This window comes from Stenella coeruleoalba (genome assembly GCF_951394435.1).
Source record: "Stenella coeruleoalba genome assembly, chromosome: 2".
Taxonomy (NCBI): Eukaryota; Metazoa; Chordata; class Mammalia; order Artiodactyla; family Delphinidae; genus Stenella; species Stenella coeruleoalba.
In genome coordinates this window covers 133,964,187-133,982,828 of record NC_137147.1, presented here as the reverse complement: position 1 = coordinate 133,982,828, position 18,642 = coordinate 133,964,187, and the positions used below count along the sequence as shown (strand labels likewise).

Below are 18,642 nucleotides of genomic sequence, written 5' to 3'. Positions count from 1 at the left end.
ACTATCGATTCTTCCACTGTTTCAATCAAACACTGCTCAAAGCCCCAAGAGCCACTACCTGAAGCCTGCAGATCTTAGAGTCCTGTGGCTACTCCGTCTGCGGCGGGGTTTGTGATAATGGGCCTCTCAGGGCCCCTCGTCCACCTGGCTAACAGCACCATCTTAGGGGCAACTCCTTGCTCATAGACAGCTGCACTACAGAGAGGAAATGCTTCAGAACAAATGAATATGCCTGTCCTATTTGGGTACCTCCCACTTGAGGACACAGCCTCTTTCCTGAGAGCCTTCATGTCCTGGAGGTTTGGGTACAGGCCATCCTGGTTAACTGGCATTTTGGGGAACACAGTTTCCCCACACCCACTGCTTCCATATCACCCGTTCTCAGAGCTCCAGGAACGAGAACATTGTGGAATTTCCAAATAGGCACAGAGACCACAGAGATGTCCCTCCACAGCCCACCCGGGACAGAAATCTCCCTGATGCCATCCACCACGGGTGGTCATCCCAGCCTCTCCTCTTGCTCTGCCACGTCAGGGGGCAGCTCACTACCTCTAGAAGCAGCCCAACCTGTGGTTCAGTGCCTACAGCTGATAGAAATGCTCCCCCCACATTGAGCCCACCCTACCTCCAGGGGCTCTCCCTCTGCCCCAGGCTCCTGACTCTGCCCTCTGGGGCTGCAGTGCAACCCCTGCACGCCTCCTTCCAGCACGCGGGCAGGCCGACTAGTCACAGCCAATGGCAAGGAGCGGTTTCTTGGTTTGGGATATCGTGCTTGACGCTGGTTCTGCTGGTGATGGGTTGAGCTTTTTCCCTCTGATGGAACTTCTCTGTGGACACCTGCAGCTCCGAGTGCTCTGCCTTAAGCTAGGGTCGTGTGTGTAGGTGAGTACATACATGTGTAACTACATATAGCTACAAAAAACTAGAAAAACACAGACATCTGTGTATACACAGAAAACTTCCCTTTATCCCCTGTTCAGCGGGAGTTCACCTTGGAGGTCCATTAGCCTCTGAGAACCCATGAGCCTATGATTACTCCATATATACATACACAAATAAATGCTTAGTCTCCTCCATTCACCCTCTGATCTTGGCCTCTTCTCTTTGAAGAGTGCAATCTGGTCCCCCAGGAGTCTATGATTCTCCGGGCTAAGCAGTCTGCCTCTTTTAATGAACTGGTTTCAAGATCCCACAGCCTCCTGGGTGCCCTCCAGCTTGCAGACAACCTCTTCGAAGTGAGACAACTGACCGGGTTTCCTAGGCTGACTATGTGGATTAGAGCCTGGTTTGCACACAGTAGGTGCTCATTGTGTCGACTCCTGCCTCCTTGCCTGGAAATGTGCCTTCCCATGGGGTGGGACAAGTCCATGCTCTCATCTGGGTGTTCAGCAGCAGGTGCCCTCTTGAGGCTGGGATTTGGGATCCAGGGTCTTGCCCAGGCAGCGTGCCAGGGCACCAGGCAGAGGCAGAGCCTCTCAGATGAGCAGCCCCCTCTCCTTAGCCCACAGACTTGAGAGATGCTGGAGGATTCAAAACCCACTGCTTCTTTGGATTTGGAACGGAGAGCGTGCCTTTAAGGAGAGGATGAGGTGGTCCCTGCTATCCCCCACTGAGGGAAGGGGCGGCTCCCACAGCCCCATCTGACCTTTCCCTCCCTGTTCCCCTCTAGGGAGGGTGGGGTGCGGGCAGGTCTTTGATGCGGTGTAAAAGGCTGCCCCGGTGTTTTTATTCAAACCACTTTCTCTGGAGACCAAGTGGCTGTTTAGCAAATGTGGAGTGGAGGGCAGGGGACAGGCAGAAACATGCTGACTTCTGATGAATTCTTATGGATTTTTGGAAAGCCACACATGTCAGGCCTGGGCGGGTCTTCAGAGAAGCCCCAACACAAGCCGTCCTCCACTTCCTCACCGAGCCCAGCTGCCCAGAAGGCCCAGTGTCCAGGGTGGCACAGCAGCCTCCTCAGCTGCTTCTATCCTCTGGGAGCTTCTGTTCCACCCCCAAGACTCCAGCTCTGAAAACACTACCGTACGGATAATGATGAATCCAGAGAAAAATACCCTTTCCCCTCTTTTAACCTCACAACATCCCTGCCTGTCTTCCCTGCCCTACGCGCAGGCCCCCAACCTCACCTTGCGCCCTCTCCCTCCCTGTCCTCCCCCTCTCCCAGGCCACACGGCAGGAGACAGAGGAAAAGACCTATCCCTCCCCAGCTCACAGGTACACTTTTCCCCACCTGCTCAGACTCTAGGCCCAATTCAGAGATCATCCCATATGACCCAAGGAAGCTGGGGACAGGTGAGCGAGAGGGGAGAGCCCGTGCTTTTCCGGGGCCAGCCTGGCCCTTGGCTGACAGATGCTCAGCGTTGGGTCAGGGCTCCCCATCCCACCATAAGAGGCTCCTGCCTGCTTTTCACAATGCCTGAACCCCTCCCAGCAGCTCCATGCTCCCCCAACAGTCTCTTGGTTATGATGCAACTTCTCCCATGCTCCCCACTTCAGGGAGAGCATTTGACACTCCCTCCAACACACAGGGTTTTACAGACCCTGCTTGCTCACTTCTTGTGACAGGGACCTCATTTCCTCTCAGGAAGCCCCCTCCAGCCTCTATCAGCTCCCTTGTAGACCTCTTCCTCCTATCTCTCTCCAGTTGCCTCCCCCAATCCTGCCTATTCCTTCCTGAGACTGGCTCCAGAGAAGTTAGCGCCCATGCCCAGGTCGGTCCTGTTGCTGTTTGCAAACTAGTTGTGTCATCTCCAGCCTGACCGACTCTCCCTCTGACTACTCTTTGTCACACTGGGTTTCTGCTTCTCATCCTCCTGGTTGTCTCATCTTGACAACACTCCTCTTAAAGTGTCCCCCTGGCAAACTGTGGAGCTGGATCAGTATTGGCGGGTAAAGTAGGACTATCATCCTTTTCCTGCAAACACATTCTCCCCTTTGGTGCAGCCAAAGTCTATCATTCGCTTTATTCCTAACCAAGGTTGTGGGGTCCATTTAGAGCCTGGGAGTCCTGTCTGGTATGTGAGCCGCTGGCAGGTGGCACACCTTCACCTTGAACCTCTGCTGCTCTATTTTGAACTCACCTTCTTGGTCTCAGCATATTGTCTGGGCTTGAGATCACTCTGGGCCCTGATGCCATCACGCGTCACACATTCACAGCCCCACCTCCACCCCTTCTCCAAGCTCCGGGTCATCTGTGCATGTGGTTAGGACACTTTGCTGCAATGTGCACTAGAGAGCGTGCCTCCCTGGATCTGGGTTTGAATTCTGGATCTTCCACATGATCTTAGCCACCGTGAATTTTACTTTTCTATCCATAGAAAGGGGTTGTGATCCCTACCGGCCAGAAATGTAGTGAAAATTGAATAAGGGAGCGTGTGTAAGTGCCCAGCAAAGGTTCTTGCAGACGCTCAGTAAAGGGAGCGCTTACTATTGTTCACCCAAGTTGCTGACAAACACGCTGAACTCATCAGGGATGACGACAGAGCTCCAGGGGGAGGGGAACGACAGAGCCCTCCTAATCCATCACTCGGCGCCCGCCCCTCATGACAGCTGCTCCACCAGATTCACATCCATAAGGACATCGGGAGGCCCTGTCAAGTGCTGAAGATAAACGTCACCAGCACCACATTTGGTCTCACAGCAATTTTTCAGAGAATGAAGAAATGGAGAAGAGACAGACAATCATCTCTCTAGAGGCCAGAGTCCTGAGCTGGGAGTTAGAGAGGTGATAGAGAAAATGAAGACCTGCTTCTTGGCCTGTGAGCTCCCAGGCCAGGGTGGGCAGGAATGGACCCAGAGCCATACTGCAGGCTTATCCTGAATGCCTCACCAACCACTCTGTGTTGCCTTGAGAATGTGAGCTTGTGACTCCCGGCCACAGATGGAGTGGATTGAGTCAGGATGCGGGAATGACTAAGGAACTGGACCTTCGGACCTTCCCCTGGCCTGCTCTGCTCTCCACATGAGCCAAATGCATAGCTGATGGATTGAAGAAGGGGGAGGAGAGGAAGTAAGACAGGGCAGAAGCTTCCAGACCAGATTTCTCAGAAAGTGGGGGCTGCTCTTGGGTTTTTTCCCATCTCAAAGCCAGACTACCACAGCCTTAGACCTCTTCTTAGCCAAACCATGTGCACCGTTGGTCCAGCCAAGGTCATTCAGGCATGAATTCATCAACCATTTGTTAGATCCTTAACCTGTGCCAAGGAGTAAAGCACCCCAAAAGAATCATCACTGTTCATCTTGCTAAGGGTTCTAGTTGAGGTAGTTGCATCGTCAGGGGAAGAGTCATAGAGAAGCATGGTTTGCACTCTGCCTCAAAGAGTGGCTTGGAAGTAGGCAAGGCAACGGTGCTTCTGGCAGAGGGAACCACAGGTGCAAAGCCATGGAAACACGACAGTGTCTGGAGTGCATGGGACATGAGGAAGCTGTTGTGGGCGGTGAGACTGGAGGGTTAGATGGGGCCTAGATTCTGGAGGGCCTGAACACCAGGATACAGGGTATATAATTCTTCATAGAGTAATAGGAAGCTAAGGAAGATCTTTGAGCAGCAGTAGGATGTGATCTGACCTATATGTTGGAAGGACCTCTCTAGATAGGAATAGGGGGAACCCAAGGGAAAAGATTAAGTGCAGAAAGACCAGGTTTCAGGCTAACAAGAGTGAGCCCACAGCCTATCCACTGAGCCATAGGCAGGGCTCTAGTTAATACTAAAATCCCTGCCAGAGTGGTTGTGAATCTGCCTGCCAATGCAGGGGACACGGGTTCGATCCCCTGGTCGAGGGAGATCCCACATGCCACGGAGCAACTAAGCTTCTGTGCCACAACTACTGAGCCTGCGCTCTAGAGCCTGCGAGCCACAGCTACTGAAGTCCACGCACCTAGAGCTCGCGCTTCACAAGAAGAGAAGCCACTGCAATGAGAAGCCTGTGCACCGCATCGAAGAGTAGCTCCCACTCCCGCAACTAGAGAAAGCCCGCGCGCGGCAACGAAGACCCAGAGCAGCCAAAAATAAATAAATAAATAGACAGATAGATAGATAGATAGATAGATAAAAGAATGGTACCTACGTCCAAAAATAAATAAATTAATTAAATCCCTGCCAGAATTTAAAAAAAAAATCTTTCTCACTGGCTCCCCTCCTCTGACGCCACAACTTATTTTTAGATTAACCCTCTGACACCATTTTCTGGAGACTGAATCACGGCCCCAGTGAGGATTAACACTTGGACCCTTCTTGGCTGGAAGACAGACTCAGAGCTTCAAACCCCACCGCAGCTGCAAGATCACATGGTTTGTCATAAATGAGACCTACGATATGCAGGGGAGGCAGCAAGCCCCCTTGGAGGGACCCGTTGAAACTCCTTCAGCTGAAGAGATAAGAACCTACAACTGCAGCCACAGGAAATGACAAAGCAGCGACTGACGGGGGATCCGCTGCACAGGGCTTATTATGGCACTTGCCAGCGGGCGAGACACCCTTATCAGGGAGAAAATTGCATCAGGCCTCCTGAATTACTAGCGATTGGAAGCAGATTTCTTGGGACGCACTTTGTTAGATACCTAATGAGCAGGATACAGGCGGGCAGAGCCCAAAGCCAGCGGGGCGGGGGACAAATGTCTTTGTTAAACAGAATTTGTCAGTTTCCGCTCCAGGCTCCCTGGGGAGGGTTCAGGGCCAGCTAATTGAATTAAGAGCCTGTGCGCTCCAGCAAGAAGGCTCAGGGCGGGGCGAGAGGCAGGCAGGCCGCAAGACGGGCACTTTCAGCACCGAGGACAGCAGCTGCAACTCGGCTAGTCTGTAATTGCCGGGGCAGGCTGGAACAGTTGCATTTTGCATGATCAGGGACCTAGGGGATGGACTGGGTAGGAGGGAGGCAGAAGATGTTAGAGGAGGAGGGGGAAACAGGTGACCCAAGAATCCTCGAGCCTGTTATGCTATTGGCCTGGTCTGTCTCAACAGACCCTCTGCAGGCAACAGCGAGGGCTGAGAAGGAAGAAGAAGGGGTGTCTTCTCCCCACCATGCCCTCATGTGGTGTGGGACAAGTGCAGCAGGACAAGGAACAGTGGGCTGGGCGCTGAGTCTGAGCCAGTGCGCGGTCATGCATCACTTTGAGCTTTCAAAGTCGGTCTCCTAATTACAGTCCTAATGAAGCAGGATGTGCTGTAGCCACGGAGCCACAGAGTGAGGGGCCACTTGTCAGCCCCAAGCTGCCTCCGCAGGCAAGGCAAAGCCTGCCAAATAGAAAAGCAAATAAGCAGACTTGTGGGGTGAGCCAGAAGCCTCCTCCCCCACCTGGAGGAAGGCGGGAGAGCAAGGCAAGCCTGGGCCCGAATACGAATACGGAAGAGCTAGTCCCCAGAGATCCCCCCTCTTTCCATCCCCATTTTAGCATTGTTTCTCCCCCATTCTCCACCCTGACCCACCGCTTCCAGCAGCCCAGCTCCTCCCTGTAGTCTTAGACAAGGTCCCTCCCATGAGGAGCAAGGAGAGGGGGGCACAAGCCCCTCCCCGAAATGTAGGCAGACTGAAGCTGATGAGTCTGGACAGGTAATGTAAGGGAACAATAGAGAGAATTTAAGCACTATGGGAGGCACTGTGGTCCTCCTGGGACCCCTTACCTCACATGACTAGAACAACTGCCTCTGACCTTCCCTTTGGGGTCTGCATTATGTGCAAGTGTAAAGATTTTTCTATAAAAGTCACCCACCCATCTTACCCCAAGCCCCAGGCTGGGATGGATCCTGGCAAAGTTCACTGGGAGACCTGCAGGGGTGAGGGCTGGGGAGGTAGTCTCGTGAAGCAGCTGTGGAAGCAGGTATAAGCCGGAGCCAGCCATGGAGAGGGCAGAGCAGGACCACTGAGTCTGGCAGAAGCTACAGGAAGAGCAGCTGGGGGTCAGGAGGGGGTGGGATGGGCAGAATAGACTGAAGTCCATAGATACTTGCCTTTCCTCCTTCTTGGGACAACACCCCTGCCCACCAGAGACTCATGGGGTGGTCTGGACTGAGGGGGCCGTCTCATTTTTATTTCATCTTTGTGATGAAATGAAATTAATTATACATAATCAATTTCAGAATCCACGTAAAATTAGTGAGTGCCCAGTTCTGATCAGGGACCCAGTAAGTGTCAGCTCTGGGTCACTGAGCTGACCCACTTGGTACTGGGGCCACACAGGGTGGACGTCAGGGTGACAGGCTGTGGAGGAAGAGACTCTCTCAGCAGTGTGTCCCTGCTTTCAGAACTGATGAGGGCGCCTCTGGAGGCCTCTCCCTTGATTTCATTACTTCTACTTCCTCCCCTAACTGGATTAGATGGCGGTCTATGAAATCCAGGGCATCGAGATTGGCTTTCTGCCTGGAAATGAGGAGAAATGTCATTACAGGTCCTGAATCAGCATCTCACCCCAGCCCCAGGGGCCACCTGGTCAATGGCGAGTCGGTCTTTGCCTTGGCTAGTTATTTCTTCCTTCCCTCTCTCCTACATCCATCCACCCACCCATCCATCTAATATACATTCTGTAGTTTTTCTGCTACAGCCAATCGTGTTCAGCTGTTCTGAACAGGAGACAGATGTGGTGCTTTTTCTTATCTAAAACACACAGACAACTAGGAAATTCCAAACCATCTGACTCAGATGCTGTACAGAGGGCATGTTCAGTGGGGAGCCTCCGAATGAATGAAAGTTACTGAGAGGAGCAGGTGAGAGAGACAGCCAGGTCTAATACCCAGGGACAAAACAGCCCCAGAAGTCTTGCTTATAAAGTGCAGTCAGTGCCAAAGTCAGCCTCAGAGTCATCCAATGCTTCACTCTTCCCACCCCAAGAGTCTTCATATAGCAGCTTTCTCCTGGTACATATTTGATGGTAGAGGGACTGGGGGATGAGGCCCAGACTGGATTGGATACCTCTGTAGTTGTATGAATGTCCCTTAATCTATTGATGCAAGACTGAAAATGCTTCTTGTTAATGAATTTCTGCACACCAGATTTATCTTTAAAGGGTAGTTATTTAAAGGATCCTAGAGGTAAACGGAAGGGTCCTTGTCCTGATTCATCTGGTTCATAGATGTGGTTTTTCATATAGAGAGTCCACTTAAAGAGAGGCCCACCTGCACTCATTCTCTCTGTTCAGGGTCAGGCATTCGGGCACTTCTAACCCTGAGCACATCTGTCTTTGTTGGCACCGTGCCCATTGTTCTATTTGCTTCTTTCTAGCACAACACTCTAGACAGTGGAATATTTGTCTACTGCGTGGCCAAGACAGGATTCCAACAGCTGACGTAGAGTGGAAGCGGGTCATCTCTGAGGTCCCTACCAACCTGAGTCTGCATGATTCTTTGAACAATGGGCACGTTTTGGGGGCTAACCATGGATTTCCAGCAGAGCTTTCAAATAACCTCTCCCCAGAGGGAGTATAAGACATGTCCCTAAGCCCGAGGAACTTAAAGTTTTGTCAGAAAAACAACAATGGCAAATAAGCCTGGAATTAGAGGACAGTGTGAGAGCAGAGAGAGCCAGCTGCTGGACTGGGAGAACCCGGAAAAGCTTTGAGCAAGTGTGGGTGGAGGCCCTGAAGGCTTCCTGGAAGGGTTGGTATTTGAGTGGGGTTAAATTCTAAACAAGCAGAGATGAGAGTGGCAGTCATGTCAAGAGAGGAAGAAGAGAATGAGGAAAACGAACATGGCTGGAGAAAGAAGCCCATCAGAGTAGAGAGAGAAGAGACACTGTTTAGTGGGTGAGAGGATGAGAGGATGACAAGGAGATGGACTGGAAAGCAAGTCTACACAGCAGAGGGTGTCAAAGGAGCATGGAGATTTTCGAATCCGTTGTTACTGCACCAAGGGTGGGAGTCATAGATGGCACGGTTTGTTTATTCTTTCAACAAATATTTCTTGAGTAGCTACAATGAGGCAGACACTAGGGATAAATGAGTTCCCAGCTTACGGGTAATTTGCATTCGAGCGTGGAGAGTGGAGAAGCAAGGCAGACAGTCAACAAGTAAACACATTTTTTGGAAATGAATTTTCTGGTAGAGTAAGTACTGTGAACACAGTAAAATGGGATAATGTGAATAGAGTATATTGGAGGAGGGGTTACCCTAGGTGGGGTGGGCCTCTATCTCAAAGGCAAGGCCTCTCTGAGATCACATCCGGTCTGAGACCTGAATGATGAGAAGGGGACAAGCATGTAGAGACCCGTGAGCCTCTCTGAATAGAGAGAACAGCAGATAAAAAGGCCCTGAGGCAGGAAAGAGCTCGGCTTGTTGGAGAAAAGGCAAGGACAGTGTGGTTAGAGCACAGTGAGCAAGGGGCCAGGTGGTGGGAGGTAGACAGGGCCCAGGCAGGCAGGGCCTCCTGAGCCATGAGGAGGAGAGGCTTGGGGGGTGTAGAAAGGCACGCTGATGGTAGAAAGGCACAGAGCAATGTCTCTGCACCTTCTCTTCCCAGAGGCCGGAAAACTTCTTGACACCAAACAACAGCAAGGTTCTGCCCATCCTGGACCCCAAGATCTTAGACGAGAAGCTGGGTACCATCCGTGAGTCCTGGTCCAAGGCCACAGTGAGCTCCACAACTGGCTCCAACACATCCACTTCTCAGGAAGCAGAGGAAGAGCTTCAGGTGCCCAAGATGTCCCGAGCAATGGTGAGTGTCTCCTCTCCAGGGCCAGGAGGGCCAGAGAGGGGATGGGGCCTGGAGAAGGGGCTTGCCTGCCACCTGTGAGCTGTTCACTCTTTGGGTGGCGAGTGGACCTTCCCTTTAGGCACACTCTATATATGAGTCACCCTAAACTGGTGGAGGCTGTGGAGTCTTCATCTTACAGAGTTTCTTCACCTTTGAATGGAACTCTCAGGTGATTTCTTTCAAAACAACCCCTGCAACACTTGTAAGACTGGGTTCCTCTGACTCAAGTAGCCATCAACTAAGAACTTCCTCGAGAGCTTGTCCTCTGGGTAGTGGGAAGCCCCAGAAAGATTAGTTTTAACTTTCGAAAGAGGAAAGTAGGACTCAAAGCAAAGAGTCTTTGGTCTTTGGTCACAGAGTCTCTACCCTTGATTGTGGGAGTTGGTCTGGCTTCCCGTTACCAGTTGACAAGATGCTAGGAGAGGGATGGTGCAGGCAGCCGGCCGAGGTGATGCCTTAACTTGTTGAGGGCTCAGTGCTGAGTCCTAGCCCCTTGATGCAGAAATCTCCAGGACAGGCCACCGGAAAGACAGTTCAGTCAAAGGCTCCAACTGAAGTCCTGTCCCGACCACCATGGGTGAATTCATAAGTGACTTCTTCCCTTCGTCCACAGCAGATCCCATGGGGAACGCTGCTCCGGAAGATCCTGAGAAAAGGCTGGAGCCAAGGCCACCGAACCATAGGGAAGCCCTGGGCCTCCTCCTCCCAGGACCTGACCCTCTCCACCGACAGCCTTCGCATCTTCCCCCGGCACTTCTGCACCTTCCTGGAACATGTCCCATAGGACGAATAGGAAAGGTGCTGTCTGCTGGACGTGCCCAGGATGCTCCCACATGGAACGTCCCTGCCCACCCCAAATGGGACCCTCCCTGGCAGGTCCAGAGCACTCCGAGGCCATCTTCTACACTCACTCCTCTCACCTCTGCCCCTCGGGAAGGTGGCTCCCGGGCCTGACCTGCCAGCTCAGCCATCAGTTGGGTTGAAAATAAAGATTCAGACCTGCCATTGGAGGCTTTGGGCGGCATGAATAAACCAATGCCTGCTGCCTCCACAGCCCGGCCTCATGACGCCCCTCTTGTGCCTCTGAGCAGAGGTAGTGCAGGGGAGAAAGAAGGAGGGGGAAAGTCCAGGGAAGGAAGGAAAAGGGAAGGCGCCATGGAAGGGAAAAGGCAGACAGGAAGGAAGGGGAAAGACGAAGGCATCCCTCCCTGGTCACAACCCTGCAGAGAGCTCAGGGCTCTCTCCTCCCCTCACCTCTCCAGCTCCGGGAGCCTCCCCTGAGATGCCGAGCCAGCCAAGCCTCAGGCATCACCCAGGGAGGCCCTCACCTCACCGCCAGATGCAGACCTCACACCACCCTGGGGAGTAGGATGAGCCTCTCATCTCAGCCACTGGGTGCTGGACCCAAGGGAGCAGTAGGGGCCCCGCTCCTGGTACCGTGCACGGCAGGCCTTCTCCGGTTTGGAGTCCAGTGAACAGTTCTGCCTGGCAAAGGATCCAAGGTCTGAGTGGAGGTCCGTGAGTCTCAGGGTCTGGATTATTTGAGAGAAATCAGAGATGACTTAATAGTATATATTCGCTTGGGGAGGTAAGATGTAGAAAGGGTTGGAATCGGCTGAGTTGGAATCTTCATTCTGCTTATAAAATGCGATGGTGATATTGTCGATGGTGAGAATGGGGGAAAGAAGGAGAAGAAAGCAGAGCTGAGGGGGGAGGGCCTTGACATATAGGATGGACCCGATAGGTGAGCAATTCAAACAATATATATACTTTTCATATCCTTGAATATTTAAAGCATAATAACTCGGGTAGTAGGCCAGCCAGTGTGGCTCTTCTCTAAAGGATTAAACCATGGAGATGAAACTAGACTGCATTTGAGAAGTCAAGGTTAGCCACGAGGAAGAACCGTTTTTGAGCAAGGGGTTGAGTAAACAGAGGGCAGGAGGAGAAATAAGTAGCCCAAGGGCACTAAGACAGGATTGGGGGAGGCTCTGAGTATGAACAAGGGGGCTCAAGGCTGCCCTTTACCCTGTCAGAGACGTTGTGAGTTGTGTCTATATGGAGAACTAATTCAAGCATGCCCTCTCTGGGTATCACCCCAGCACTCCCATTGCGGGGCTGGTCCCTCTAGCCTCCCCTTGCTGGGCACCTGGCAAGGTCACAAGCACTGGCTGCTCTCCCTAGCTTGCTGTTGACTTAGGTACACTCAGCCACCACCTTCCTCATCTCTGGGCTCCAGGGCCCAGGCCAGGCCTGACCCTACACAGATGTAGGTGAAGGCTTTGGGGCACAGCAGGCCTGCCCCTCCCCCTTGCCCATCCCAGCCTGTCCCAGGCCCAGCCTCCATCGTATTCCCTCCTTGTTTCTGGCTTTTGGTTTCATTCTATTTACCCTCCAGCCCTGCCTCAGTCCTCCATCGCATCATTCTCTGTCTCTCTGTCAGCACAGATTTACCATGCTGGTTATTCCCACCTCTGCCTCGGTTGGGTCCTAGAGACTCAGCCCCCAGCTCCAGTTCCAAGCCCCTAGGCAGAGCCCAGAAGGACCAGAGGAGGAGCCAGACAAACGTTCATGCAGCCAGTAGAGCCCAGTAACAAGCACTAGAACGTGGGTGGGTAGCAACAGCACACAGCTCCATGACAGGTAGCGTGAAGCAACGGGTCACCGTTCCATGGCAACCAAACAAAATTACACAGCAGTCAGCGAGCTCCTGCGACCAACAGACACAACGACAAGCTACAGGACACGGTGCAGGAGCAGTGGAGTGTAGCTGCATAGCAATACCCCCAAGCCGTACAATGATATCACACGACACTGCACTACAGGAAGACGCAGCCATAGAACACGGCCATAAGCACGGAATACGGCGCGTACACTGTAGACAGAGTCACAGGACATGGAAAATACCTGACTGCCCTAGAACACATCTGGGTGGCAATGGCACTGTCGCAAGGTGTGTGACTCCTGGACGTGCGGTCAGGGAGTGGCCACCAGCAGCAGAGCCCGGGGGTGTGACAGTGGGCCCCAGTGACATGGCAGTGATTGGGCAGTGAGCGAACGATTAACTGTGTCCCTCAGCTCTCGGCCACTGTACCCGGGCTGTGAGCCTCTCGATTCCAGGAGTGCCTTGGTCTGTGTCTGGTCTTGTAGCACACTCCCCAGGGCCCAAGAAACAATTCTGCCACTGATTTCCTCCAGAGCTTAATAGAAAATTGAACACTTTCTGGAGAAAGGATCACCTTGGGAACAGAGAAAGGGGTGGAGGAGACCAGGGTTTGTACCCTCTCTTCGGACAGAATGCCACAGATGCTCGCTGCCCTGGGGCCTGCCAGTCCCACCCCACCACCACCCCCGGACGCCCTTACCCACAGTGTGCCCTTGGATCTGCCTTCAATCCAGTCAATTCTTCCTCCCTTTATCCGGGACACCTGATTTTGACATAGGCCTTTCAAGTTCCATTCTATCGGTGGGTGCAAAGCTCCAGTCCTGAGTGGACCCTCCAGGGTCAGCATCTTGTGGGTATGACCTTGGGTCAAGTGTAAGGCCTGGGCACAACTAGAGGAAGCCTTCACCTCCCTTCTGAGCAGTCCAGGGAGTCTTTTTTGAAAGAGGTGGGCTTTTAAGTGAGGGTGAAGAATGAGATATTAAGAGGCATCCCACACATGGTAACTCTCCAAACACTAAACAACGTGTAAGCATTCCCCGCTCACCCCCTAGATTCCCTGAGCCCACCTCATGCTGAGCCAGGCAATGTCTTCTGACACGGGTGAGAGCCGGTGAGATGAGGGGTTCCATGCGGCCTCCAGACAAGCCAGCTCCATTCACCAGGGCTTGTAAAACCCTTGCCACTGCGCAGATTCCCCTTCCCCAGCAGCTGTATCAGCAGTTCCTCCAATCAGCCAGGGAAAGAGACACACACACCCCTCTGCCAGGTGCCCAGCCCTGTGCCCAACAGTGCAGGGTCCTGAGGCAGGCGGGGTGGGAAGAGGCCAAGGTTCTGAGCTCTGGGAGCTCCCCAGCAGGCAGGAGTGACAGAGTAGGTGCACAGTAGCCCGTAAATATTTGCCTTTCTTTCTTTCTCTCTCTCTCCCCCAGCCCCCTTTTTTCCCCCTCCCTCCCTCCTTTCCTCCACTGCTCAGAGGAGATTTGTGGCAGACCAGAGGGCCCTCACACCAGCAGATGAATAATTGACGAGGGTTGTTTAAAGATTCAGTGGAGTTTCCCCAACCTCACCACACTGGAATAACTCATTTCTTTCATTCTCTGTTTGAAAGCCTAAACCCCTCCCTTCATCTCTCCCCTTCCTGGTCCCCACGTGCCCACCCTGCTCTGAGCATAACACTTTTGTTTCTCTCCCACTCCTGAGTCTGCTGAGCCCAGAATGATCCCTTGATCCCCCTCACCTCCTGGTTTTTTAGCGTCTCCTTCTCCAGCTGTCCTCACCGCCATTTAACCTGGTAGATTGACTTCAGCTCCTTGGGACAAAGGGCCCCATTTCAAGGAGAAGGAGAAGAAGGAAGGCCAGAGAAGCTGTAGCGCCTCCCAGGTCACACAGCAGCGGAGGTTGGGGCTCGGGTGACAGGAGGGCAGGCTTCCCAGCCCAGGGACTGCTTCCCTCCCAGCCATGGGGAGAAGTGCTGGCTTTCCCATGCCTTCCCGGGGTGACTTAGAGCACTTTGTGTCTCTGAGCCTTGATTTTTCTGTCTGTAATAGAAGAGAGCTGCTTACCTGCCCTACCTACTTCTGAGGGTCAAATAGAACAGGTGAGGGGCCTTCAGAAAGGGCTGGCAGTATAGGAGAGACACCTGTGAGCCTGGTCCTGTGAGTGTGCCCGGCGTGGCCCTATGGTGTCCAACCATCCCTGTTTTCTCAGGACTGAGGGGTCCCGGGACATAGGACTTGCAGTGCTAAACCCGATAGTCCTAGGCAAATCAGGATGTGGTCATGGCGTGGGCCCTCCCCTGCCCCAGCCCCGCTCCTTTCACGATGGCTACACCCTCAGCCCCCTCAGCACCCCACAGCCACGGGACACATACCCTCTGCCCGTCAGCCCGGCTCCACACTACCCCCTGCACTCACAGCACTCTCACCACCTCCTTGAAATGACCTTGAACTCCCTTCCCTTCTCTGGGCCCCTGTCCCTTCCTCTGTCAGCAGAGGAAGTTGGAGCAGATGTTCCAAAGGCCCCTGGGGCTCCTGGAGCTTTGGTCCTGCCCCCAGGCTCTGGCCCAGGAGGAGGTCTGCAGACTGGTGAGGCTGAGAAGCTCAGGCCCAACCTCGGCTTCCTGGGCACCACCTGGTGGCAGGTGATGGGTCCTGAGCAGGAGGCAGCCGCCAGCAGTGGTCGCCTGAGTATGGACACTACTGACGTCAGTGGCACCTAGTAGCAAGAACGTCAGCTCAGGGTGTTGGCATCACAAAGCCCAGGAGCCTGGGGTTGGCCTCCGTAAACCACAGTGACACCGAGCCCAACCTGGGAGGCAGATCACCCAGGTCCCTGAGAGTCTGAGCTCTACCCAGATCTTTGGACCACAAGAGGGAGAGAAAATACAAGAGAAACAGTTGGAGACAGAGCTAAAGAAAGCACAGCCCTCTGGTGCCCACCTCAACAGCCTCCAATCAGAGGGCCCTGACTCCGTGCCCCCTACAGGCCACCGGGTGTTTCCAGAAACATCACTGTCACCCCATCCCTCCTGCTCCAACACCCCAGTCTCAGCAGTCCCGACTCCACCGCCCAGTGCTTGTGGTCCCATGTGCCAGGTCAGTCTTCTGTCCCTGTCACTCTACAAGCACCCCTGTTCTGTCCACCTGTCCTCACGTGCTCATCACACACAGGCACCGGACCCCACTCCCATCCCAGGCCTAGCTCCTGCAGGCAGGAAGGCTTCTGAGGACCCCAGCCCTCCTCGTCTCCTCCCCTGCACTCCTGCAGCCCGAGTGGTGAGCCCTGCGTGTTGGCACTCGGGCGCTTTCTAAAAATAAATCTTGTGAGGGTGCAACTGTCGTCGCAGCTCCCAGGCTTGGCTGAAAGCGCTCACCAGCTCCACTCCTCTTCCTCTCTGTCCTTCTCTTCCTCCTCAGTTCCTACAGAGAGAGAGAGAGAGAGAGAGAGCGAGAGAGCGAGAGAAAGGTGCTTACCAAGCATTTGAGAGAAATGAGGACCCCATCCTGTGCGTCTCTGTTATCTCTCCCTGCAGACCCTTCCTCCGGCTTCCTCTCATTCGTGCAGCTCTAGCAGGTTTGAGCTTGTCTCCACCACTCAAGAGCTGTGTGACCTTGGATAAATCATTCCATCTCTCTGGGCCTGTCTCCTTATCCTTAAGTGAAAGAGATTCCCACCCCCACCACCCCAACCTCTTGAGGCGGTGGGAAGGAATAACAAAAGAGTGGATGACAGTGAATTGGAAACTGTAAAGGGCTGTCCACTTTGCCAGGAGGCTTATTAATAGTCACTGTGTTGATGGAGTTTTCTGAGGTGGAGAATAAAAGGGGGGAAAGCACACATCCCCCAGGCCTCCCCGCTCTGACCCCTCCTCCAGAAGGGCTACTCCCAGACCCCTCACCCACTTCTCCTCCCTCCTTCCCCCATCCCCGGAATCGCCCCAGTGGGCCATTCTCCTCCTCCATCCATCACCTGGGACTAAAGAGATTAATAAACGAGACTCATAACTCAGCTGCTGGGATACAGCAGATATTTACAGCTCCGTTTCAATTTGCAGAGAGATTAAGTGTTTGTCGATTTATTGTCTTGGGGGGTGTGTGTGTGTGTGTGTGTGTGTGTGTGTGTGTGCGCGCGCGCGTGCGCGCGAGCATGGCTGAGCAACGCCCACTGCAGGCTGGCTCCACCTCCCCACTCCACGTCTCTCTCACTCGTGGGCTCACTCCCCCCACACCATCTCCCACCCCTGCCAGGTCCCTGGAGCTGCTGGGGAGCCCAGGGCTGACCAGCCAGGGAAAGCCGCTGGCTGCTGGAGTGGGCTTGTTTTTCTGACCAACTTGACCAGAGGGGCAAGTGGCCTTGGCTCCAGGAAAGGTCCCCAGGGCCATGGGACAGGTATTAGACAGGATGGGAGAGGGATACCATCCTTAGATGATTTAGAGAGCCCTTTCTGGGCCTCCACCAGCCTCATCTCTCCCCATAGAGCAAGGGGTCCACAAGGCCAGGTAAACGTACTCTGGAGCCCAAGCCCCACAATCTAGACCAGTCTTTAGGTATCCAAGACCCCAGAATTTCCTGCCCAGATGGACCTGAGCGTGCTTCTGAGGGCCTTGCAGGCCTCTTCCCAAAGTCTATCCTCCCAAGAGTCAAAGACTTTCAGGGATGCACCCACAGGATCAGGCGATGGCTGTTTAGGGGGGAGGGTGGGCACCTGCAGGGAACCTCCATTTATGCCCTTGTCCTGGGCCTCACAGTCATCAGGGGCAGATTTGGAGATGGGAAGGCATGCTTCCAAGGAGAAGGCCCTTAGCCTAACTGAGGAGGAGCCTGCAGAGGCCAAAGGAAGTGAGACAACCCGGGGAGGCGGGTGAGAAACTGGCGCCTCCCTGGGGGGCTGGGAAAGGGAAAGAGCTCTGCCCCAAGTCTGAGCAGGGCTTGAGGAGCCAAGAAGGGGGCATGTGAGCACAGGGAGCAAAATGTCAAGCACTCCCTGACCCCCACACACGCTGAGCCACTCCCCTCCCCTCTTGACTTTACAGTCAGGCATATGCACTCACTTCTTCATCCATTCACTCATTCGTCCAGCTTTCTGAGCACCTACTATGTGCCAGGCCCTGTTCTCTCCCACTGCAGACCCATCTACTCATCTGTGCAGCTATAGCAGGTCTGAGTCCTGTCTCCACCACTCAGGAGCTGTGTGATCTTGGATAAGTCACTCCCCCTCTCTGGGCCCTCTCATCTGTTAAAAGGAGGGAATACTCTCCCCCTACTCTACTCTTGAGGCTTTTGAGTGCATTTACAAGAGAGTGGATGGCAGTGCATTGAAAACTATGAAAGGCGGTCCACTTTGCAGGAAGCTTATTAATAGTCACTGCATTCATGGGGTCCTTTGAGATGGAGGGAGAAAGGGGGAGGCGGCACAACTCACCCAGACCTTCCCTTTTTTTAAAAAAAAAAAATTATTTATTTACTTACTTACTTTTGGCTGTGTTGGGTCTTCGTTGCTGTGCGAGGGCTTCTCCTTGCAGTGGCTTCTCTTGTTGTGGAGCATGGGCTCCAGGCACACGGGCTTCGGTAGTTGTGACACATGGGCTCAGTAGTTGTGGCTTGCAGGTTTAGTTGCTCTGCAGCACGTGGGATCTTCCAGGACCAAGGATCAAACCCGCGTCCCCTTCATTGGCAGGCGGATTCTTAACCACTGTGCCACCAGGGAAGTCCCAGACCTTCCCTTTTGATCCCTCTCCAGAAGCTTGTCCCCAGGCTAAGTGACAGTAACATAAAGATAACTCCCTACAAAGGTCTCTGTCCTCAGGAAGCCCCCATTCAGCAGAAGAGACACATCAGAATTCAGTGGAGGAGAGTTGTAGCCGGGACTGGGGTGCAGTCTGCTCAGGGGATTGTAGGAGCACAGAGGGGAGTGTACCTAACTCTAACCTCCACTGCCAGGCAGGGCACACTTTATACGGAATGCCAGGCAGGGTACACAGATGGCACTGTTGTCAGTGGTTGTTAGTATGAAAACCACAATAGATCTTTGATTTGCTGGTAGAAGAGAAGTGTAGGCGGGTGAACTTGTTCCTGCAAGAGCAATCTGATGAGTGGAGATTGTGTGTGTGTGTGTGTGTGTGTGTGTGTGTGTCCCTGTACCTCCCAGGTGGAACCCTGGCCTAGGATCTCACCAAGAGACACTGTGGGGCCCTCGGGCTAGTCCTTTCCCTCTCTGGACCTCAGTTTCCTTGTCTATAAAATGGGGATTGGCCAAATCAGGGCCTAGCCCCAAGCACCCAAAGATTGGGCTCAG

General features: G+C 53.5%; 1 protein-coding gene across 1 annotated transcript in view; it reads left to right on the top strand.

Moving 5' to 3' along the window:
• CCDC33 (coiled-coil domain containing 33) overlaps positions 1-18,642 on the top strand; it is a 119,951-nt gene that overhangs the window by 62,739 nt on the left and 38,570 nt on the right. The window contains 1 exon segment of the mRNA XM_079913612.1: positions 9,449-9,643. Within this exon segment, the coding sequence (XP_079769738.1) occupies positions 9,449-9,643 (195 nt within the window).